At 37.5% G+C, this 8,697-nt stretch overlaps 1 protein-coding gene across 1 annotated transcript; it reads right to left on the bottom strand.

The window, feature by feature from the left end:
- On the bottom strand, positions 1 to 4,147 carry crhbp (corticotropin releasing hormone binding protein). The gene is made up of 7 exons (XM_056731268.1): positions 3,990 to 4,147; positions 2,847 to 2,940; positions 2,355 to 2,512; positions 1,237 to 1,447; positions 819 to 961; positions 534 to 651; positions 1 to 380 (listed from the first exon to the last, which is right to left on the bottom strand). The coding sequence occupies exons 1-7, from the start codon at positions 4,074 to 4,076 to the stop codon at positions 226 to 228; spliced, it is 966 nt and encodes a 321-aa protein (XP_056587246.1). The 5' UTR covers positions 4,077 to 4,147; the 3' UTR covers positions 1 to 225.
- Between the last annotated feature and the right edge of the window lie 4,550 nt (positions 4,148 to 8,697).

The following is an 8,697-nucleotide window of genomic DNA, read 5'->3' as shown; positions in this document are numbered from 1 at the left end:
TGCACCAACACAAGTACATACTTTATTTAACGTCAGCCACAGGTTTTACACGTTTATGAGTTTAAAAAGAACAGAGGAGTGAAATGAAAAGATGAGCCAAAAAATAAATAATTTCCTTTGGAAAATGTACAATAAGGGCCCAAAGGCTTTAAAATATCAAACTGGGGTTAGTTTGGCATCCCCTCCTAACAGGAGCAGGAAAGAGAGAGAATGAAAAGGAACGTCTCATGGTCTTAAACATACATCTTCAACGCTGTTGCCCTTCATTTGCTGAAGTTCTTGGTGTCCCAGTAGCCGATATTGGAAACTGACTCGATTTACAAACTTCCCACTCGACACCATTCTGACCACGGTGTTGTCACATCCAACCTTGAGTTGAGCTGATTGGTTGAGAGTGAAGGAAAAGACAAACATTACGTTCATAAGGTTCTTTGTTGCAAAAATATCATTATTAAACTTATAATTAAAATATAAAAAGTATCAATAAAAACAGCATGCAAGAATGATAAATGAAATACAGAGGGATTACTCACCAGGTCCATTGAATGAGTAACAGATATCTGCAATGGGAAACATCTTGGACGTGTCCATACCGTTTCCTCCCAGAAGTTCAACAAAGTCTCCAGAATTTGCGCAGCTGAGAATGGACCTCTGCGTGAACAACATTTTGTTATGTAATAATGTAAGAAAAAAAAATATATATAAAAAGATTTTATAATTAACAATGGAGTCAATTAACTGTTTTACCTCTCCCGATCGTTTCTAGACTAATGCTAAATAGCCTTTAGTGCAGATAAAAAATCAAGTCTCATGCACACCTTGAGATCGTTGTGTTGGCCGAGACTGAGTTCTCCAATCTGGATCTCCGCTGGATAGATTATAGAGAAACTGCAATTCCTGTGCTGCTGAGGAATTACCATAGTAAAACTACCCTCTGGGGTCTGAGAGACGACGTTACAAGCTAGCGGGAGAGATCGAAAGAAAGAAACAGTTTTACATTTACAGATTTTCATTTTCTATAATCCATCTACAGACAGGTTTTAACCTTCTGTCTATTAAGGGACAACTTGCATCTTTACTCAAACCATAACTTGTAAATGCTGCTAGTTAAGTATACAGTAATATACTTCCAAACACTTCGATAGTTAATGCTGCATACTTCATTTAGATTTCCAACATGATCAAGTTTTCTTATTCCGCTTGTGATTTGTTTCAGTTGTATGTGTTTATACTTACGGAATGGATTGATGAGTTTGCGGAACGTTATTGTGAAGCTGCTCCCTGATTGGTGGAGTCTGAAGAACAGCATCGCCACGTTCTGAGAAGAGCGCACGATCGGCTGAGCCGCTCCGGTGTCGCAGTAGTCAGAGTAACGCTCATACAGAGGAAGAGGATGATCCTGCGTGCTCGGAAACTTTTCACCCTTCATCACCCATCCATTGAACACCTTAAAGGCAAGTACAAGATCTTAGATCAAAAGTTACTTAGCAGGATTCTGTTTGGCATGAATCAAAGTCAGATCTCAAGTCCATACGGCTTAATTCTCCATGAAGTGATATCAGATGGTAATACTATGGTACTCTAACATATGGCATCAAATACATATACTGCAGAAATAATTTACGATTGTATGCTGTTGTACTTCCGAGAATTCCATGGTAGTATTTTTTGTAAGTTAATTCATCTTAAATGTCTTCAATCTTGACTCATTCGAGTTGTGTGTCAGAGTTAAACATTGCTTTAATTCAGATTCAGCTCACTTGAGCTCATGCCAGTTTGGTTTCATTGCTAATGAATTAGATTTAATTTCCGCTCGGTTTCTTTCCGTTTCGTTGAACAGGAATGCATTCAGTTCAGATGATTAACTCTTAACAAATCTGATAATCACGATTTGTTTCACTCCAATTCTTTCACGTTCATCTGGCCGCATTGTCAAAGAATCTGGTTGTACTTCGTGAAAATCACTAACTCTGTGAAGAGTTTTCTTCTGTGTTGTCACGGCTTTGCTTCATTTGATGTTATGTGATATTATTCTTTCCAGTGTTCGTATGAAACAAATGACAACACCGTGTTTTTGTTGTTTGCATTTGGATGAAAATTTAGTGCACTCTTGTATACAGGCAGTTATTAAACCACATGCTCCGTGGTTAGAGCATGGTGTTAGGTCATGGGTTCGATCCCAGGATTGCACATACTTAGAATCAAATGTGTAGTAGAATGCAATGCAAGTTGCTTTGGATAAAAGCGTCTGCAAAATGCATAAATATAATATATAAATATATGATGCAACTGTCTGTCTTTACTATATGTGTGTTGGTTTGTGAATGTTGAATTGTGTGTGTCTGATCACTCACCTTTATAAAATCTCCACCTCTGCAGTCGATGTTGACAGAGTCGTACTCAATACTGATGATGTCGCTGGGCTCCCCGATGAAGAACACGGCGCAGTTTAACTGTGGCCGCTCTGCTGTAAATGTGAACTGACCCTCTATGGCCACCATGTCCAGACATCCTGAGAGACATTGAGGAAGATACAGTAAAGGGTATATTATAATATCTAGTGCCATATATTCATTTAAATATGTGAAATAAATTAGTTTTTTTACAATGGTAGTGGGTGGTCTGCATGAGTTGACATTAAGTATTTTGGACATAAATAACATATTGTGTTACTGTATCAAGAAATGATTTTTTGATGATGTTTTAGAAAACAATTATGAAAGCAACATCACAATTGAAATCTTTAATGTAATATCCATGACGTCTGTGAGGTTTTGGCAAATGAAATCCCGCAGGGTTGTGTGGCATTAATGAGCTGGTTGTAATACGGTTCTGTTGTTACTTACGGAGCGCTCGGCGGTACACAAACTCCTCAGGTAAATCTCTCTTGAGTTCAGAACTCAGCAAAGATAATAATCCTTCCGGGCTCATCTCATCATCCTGATCAAACAACAAGAAATAATACAGTATGAGAATGAAAAATAGACTTGATAAAATGAATAAGGAATTATAGTCAGTTTTTTATGTTGGTTTTGTTGTGGGAATACAGTTAGAGTTTAACCTTTAATATTCAGATACATTTAGGATTCATCTTAATTGTCTTTTCTGATGTTTCAAGGAAATCTCTTCCAAACATGAGGAATTTTATGCATTGTTTTTTATAAATTAAGAATTTATTATTTGTAGATTAAAGCATTTTTCATGTTTTATTACTGGTTACACATTTGGGTTGGTTTTAAGCACCAATACATTGATTGAACCCTAAAAAATCAATTAAACCCTTTGTGCATCTTAAAGAGTAATTGTACATTTTTGGTACATTTGAACATTCATTTTATAGTTTTCATTAACATTATTGGAAATATTACTGAGATATATTATTTTGTGTTTGTTATATATTAAAATTGTATTTGTTGCACATTTATATTACAATCATATATTTTTGTTACAATTTTAAATGTATTATATATTGTATATTATTTTATATTTGTACATAATGTGCACATGAAGAGTTTGGGTCCAAAATGAGATCACTCTCAATAACTATAAAGATGATCTTTTTATTATGATATCATGTTTAGATTGCTGTATTTTTAGTTATTATGGATTAAATCAAAACAAACCAAATGCAGTTTGATTGATATTAATTGAAAAGCACAATAAAAACACGATTTTTAAAAACGGATTTATCTAATTTTGGAACCAAACATATTTCGGCCACATTCTTTCTTTATTTCTTTAGAAAAAAACAAATAATTTAAAGAAAATTTGCAGGTTATGCGCGGATATAAAATGATATAATCATTAATAATCATACATATTGAAATATGTATTAATGCCAAAGCGTTAGAATGCTGTTCACTAAAAGTCGTACATTTACACAATAAAATTTAAAAGCAGAAATGTACATTAACAAAAATGCATATTATAATGCAATGCAAATGCATTTTTAGTCCGTGTGGTTGTGTGTGCAGGTGTCTGTGTCTTACCTGGATGTCCAGAAAGCGCGCGCGTCCTCGGAGAGCCGTGACGCTCAACAGGAGGAAACAAAGCTGCGCGCGCAGAGTCCCCGACATTTCCGTGCAGTCTGTCCGGGTGGATTTGAGCAATAAGAGAAAAGTACCGAGAGCTCCCACCCCGACTGCTCCTTTTATATCCCCTCAACATCAATGGAGGAAAGGGGGCTGCCTGTGTAGATCAATGGATAGAGAGAGAGAAAGTTGCGTGATTGTGACGAGGGAGAGAGAGAGAGAGAGAGAGAGTGCCGGGGCATGACGGATGAGACCCCAGTGCGCACTTGCACACCAATGCGTTTCATAGCATTTCAATGTGAATCACATAGAAAACGAAATACTGCTTTCGTGTGGAAAGATTTAGGGAGTTTTGCTGCAGTGGGAAAATACATTTGGCAGAAGCTTTTATCCAACATTTTAGACGTTTTTCCTGGAAATCGAACCTGCAATGCTCCCAATTGAACTACACTGAATAGCTCCATTATATGTCGTGTGTGTTGGAGAGACAGATCTGATTAAAAAGAAAATCCAGCATTTTTTCCCATAATGCCTTTCAAATCTGAATGTTTTATGTGTGTGGATTTGTTTTAAAGAATCTGCACTCTACAATAATACAATAGAACTGAATGTATTCTATAATCATTACCTGTATATTACAATTCATTGTGAACTTCTTAATATTTGATATAGTGCACGAATCGTATGCAGCTTTTAAGTCTGGAAAGCTCAGTTATGCTGTGGCTTTACAGAACGGAGTAAAACTTTTTTATATTGTCTCATGGAGGATGAAATGTCATGAATCTGAAACGACGTGAGAGTGAGTAAATGGTGATCATTTTAATTTTCAGGTAAACAAACCTTTTAACATGTGTTCATTATAATGTAATGAGGCAGGTGAACTTTTCGCTCGCAGATTAATATTACTTTCCGCTAAATGCCTTTGACTGCTGAGGATTTCCCCACCTACAATGTCGGGTGTGCAGAATAACAGTGTTTATCCTCAGTTGAACAGAATTTCACTGAAATGTATTTGCTCTCATCGTAAAGGTCTCCTGTAATGAAAGTTACTGGACAATTAAAGTCGATCAATGAGCGGGACGGTGGGGACCAAAACAAACTCAGGCAAAACATTTACTTAGGATGGGTTAAGGGATTTGATTCTAGAAGAATATTGAATGATGGAAAATGCTTCATGTTGGAGAGCTTGTCATGAACGATGATGAGTTTACCCCCACATCATAACCTGTTCCTGTAATTCTCTGTTTTTCTTCCTTCCTGTTATCCAGTGTATCAGTGTCACCTTCGGGAAACTGCAGACCCATCAAACGACCTGTTCTGGCATTTGAAGCCCATCGCTTGCGCAGATGTCCGGTTCTATCAGGGTCTTACCTGCCCCGGGTGAACTGAAAGGTCAGCTGTCTTTCTCACATTGCAGCTCTGGATCAACAGGGAAGGTTTGCCTCTCGTGAACTATGGGGCCAATAAATATATCTTTCTGACTTACGGCACATTGTGCCATACTATCATATATTACAGGTTCAGCGTACGCTGTATGCAATGTGTAATGACAGAATGCAAGTTTTTGATATGCGTGCAATACCAAGATGACCTGCTACATGTGCACTTGACCTTAAATTTCCAGTGTGACAATAAACTAGAAGTGATGAAAACTGTAGTCAGTCCACCCGAAGATATTTTTTACATAATTGGATTAAAAATGAATTTCTGGATAACAGCACTAATATTGACCATGTGGTGACATTTTTTATTCCTATGTGCTTAAAGAAAGGTTCTTTACAGCAATTCCATATAGAATTGGTTTTGTTTTCCCCAAAGAACCATTACTCAACGGTTCTAATAAAAACATTTCTTTCTTTCTTCCTTATTGTCTAAAGGACCTTTATTCCACAACAAAGAAACTTTTGTGTAACAGAAAGGTTCTTCAAATGTTAAAGTTGTACAGTTTAAAATCCTCATGGGTGATTGGAGATTCAGCTGTATTTTCATGAGAGCCAAATGTCCTCATCGATATTGTGAAACATCATGACAACCATCATTTTACTGCTCTCTACTAGATAAAAAGCCCATAAATCAGCCAAATCATGTTTTCCTCGGAGTCTAATGGCATGCGTATGTTTCTGTGAGGGTTAAGGGATAGAAAATATCATTAGTCTGATATAAAATTAATAGAAGTCTATAAAATCATATATCTAATGTATTCTAACATGCGTGTTGTTAGTCTGCAACTCGAGCTGCGTCCAGTCAAATGGTTGGAAATGTAATATAATGACCCATGTGTTCGCTCAGGTAACAGTATTTTATGACCTGTAATGTTTGTGATTATTGGAATCTGACCCAAATTTGTGATTGATCTCGGCTAACTGTGTGGCGTTCCCCCGCATTGTTTATCTCATTCCCGAATCCATGCAGTGGAGAGTTCAGCAGGAGAGGAGCGATGACGCACTTTGGCAGACAGGAGGGCCTGTTACAGTGTTAATCTTCCATTTCTCTGAAGATAAAATTTACACACACACACACAAACACATTGAACATGGTTCAAGGGATAACACAGCTTGTCCAAATAGGAATTAAATTATGTTGGTCCTTTTGACCATGCACAAAGATCAAGATGTTGAAATGTGTTTTCAGTGATCGTAGAGTCTCTTTGGGGGGTGGTGTGTTTTTATGTTGTGTATTTATGTTTAAAAATCAATTCATAATGTTAGGATATGGTTTAAAGGAATGCTTCGGCTCTTTTGATACCATTTGTTGGATAATGCACTTTCGACAGAATGAATGCGGTTTCTGATTTGTATTAGGTTTTTTTTGTATAGTGGCACTGCAGTTGGACAATTGCTCAGAGAAGAATTCAAGAAACAAAACGTATAATGGATTGTGAAAAGTGAATGATGGGTGGATGGAGGGAGGAAGGGGAGAGGTACAAATTTATGAGAGCGAAGTGACGACAGCCAACATAAGTGTTTTATTTCATTTTATATTTACTCCTAAAGAGCTTTTTACAATGCATATGGTTTGCAAGAAATGCTAAGGTTTCTATAGGACTGTAAACATAACGGTATGTGTATGATCTTAATATGCAACCAGATTATACACCATCCATTTATTCTGGGGAACAGAAATAAGGGAGAAAAGCCATCAAATGATGTCTCCACTGCAGGAGATTCATCATTTAGCTATGACGGAGGTGTGTGTGTCTGTTTGCACGTGAGTGTGTGTGTGTGCGTGTGTGTGTATGTGTGCGTGCATGTCTGTACACACAAGGCATTTTACGAAAGTTTGGAGAATTTAATTATTATACTGTTGGCTATTTATATAAAAATATACAATGGTGACCCCCCACCACAACAAGTTTTATTAAATGAATTTTCTATCAAACACAACAAACGTAAATAATGTCAGAATAAAATTCTGCCATTATTGTGTCCTGTAAAGCTTTCCGGCTAAGCAGTCAGATGTCTGAGAGTGTGACTGATGGTAAATGATGTCAGAATTTTTTAGTGTTGGGTTCTTGTTCCTTTAAGTGTCATTTACAATGCACCGTTAATTCCTAAATCTACTGTTTTATTACGGTAAACCCAGAAACCGTAAAACGCTCCCTGCTTGTGATGTGTGTTCAATCCTCTGAAACGTTCAACCTGAGGGGTTGATGAGAGATTTGTGTACAAGGTCACACACACACTCTTCACGTAATAATGACGAAGAGGAACAATTTGGCCCACACACACTCAGCCAGATAAAGAGAGAAAGATGACGTGTTTTTCTGTGCATGTATGACAATTGAAAAAGAGGCTCTTAGGACACATCGGTTACAAAGAGAGAACAACAGAGCATCCCGGAAGAGAGAGAAGTGAAACATGGACGAGCAGAAGCCAATGTCTGACACACTTGACAGATATGGAATTATACATTTTAATGGTTCGCTGTATTCGGGGGGCAGTAATGGCCTTGTCCACACACACTCAAAAACTCTTGTCTTTATAAAGAGTATGTCCATTTGAGATATTATGTATTGTCAACATGTAAATATTCGGGACGCACCCTTCTGAAAGCATCAAGCACAGAATTACACGACAAACACTAATGCAACATTTGTTCAATGACAACATAGTGGGACGCTACATGAATTCAGCTTTTTGTCAGTCTCTCTCTGTGCGTGTTTGTGTGTGTGTAATGAGTCTGCGGTACAATACATAACTACATACTATAATATAACTAATGATATATGATGCAGGACACTGTATATAAACTAGCCACGGCCACTTATTTCCATACCTCGGTATAGATTCAAAAAACTGCGTATCTCAGTTAGAGCACCCCACACAAACACACAAATAAAATAAGACAAAGAAATGAGAAATAAGCGAGCGTCGCTGAGACGTAACAGCTGTAATGCATTTAATGGAGCAGATGATGAGGCAGTGATCCACACGGGCCTCCGAGACATCAGTTTGCTGAAACAAGTTGGAACGTTTGCGAGGGGTCAGCAGTGCATGCGCTTTCGCATTAGTGAGAAAACCGCACACTTGCGCATCTTCAATTTGACACTGCTCAAAGGAGCGTTTCCTAGCCCCAGATGTCAAATATATTTGAGACCAGATTGAATCACAAAGCCGTCAACAAAACTTACATCTGAGGCCCTGAACATCTCTTCTGTACCCCTGCC

The sequence above is a fragment of the Triplophysa dalaica genome, chromosome 19, assembly GCF_015846415.1.
Source record: "Triplophysa dalaica isolate WHDGS20190420 chromosome 19, ASM1584641v1, whole genome shotgun sequence".
NCBI classification, from domain to species: domain Eukaryota; kingdom Metazoa; phylum Chordata; class Actinopteri; order Cypriniformes; family Nemacheilidae; genus Triplophysa; species Triplophysa dalaica.
This window is presented reverse-complemented; position numbering and strand designations above follow the sequence as displayed.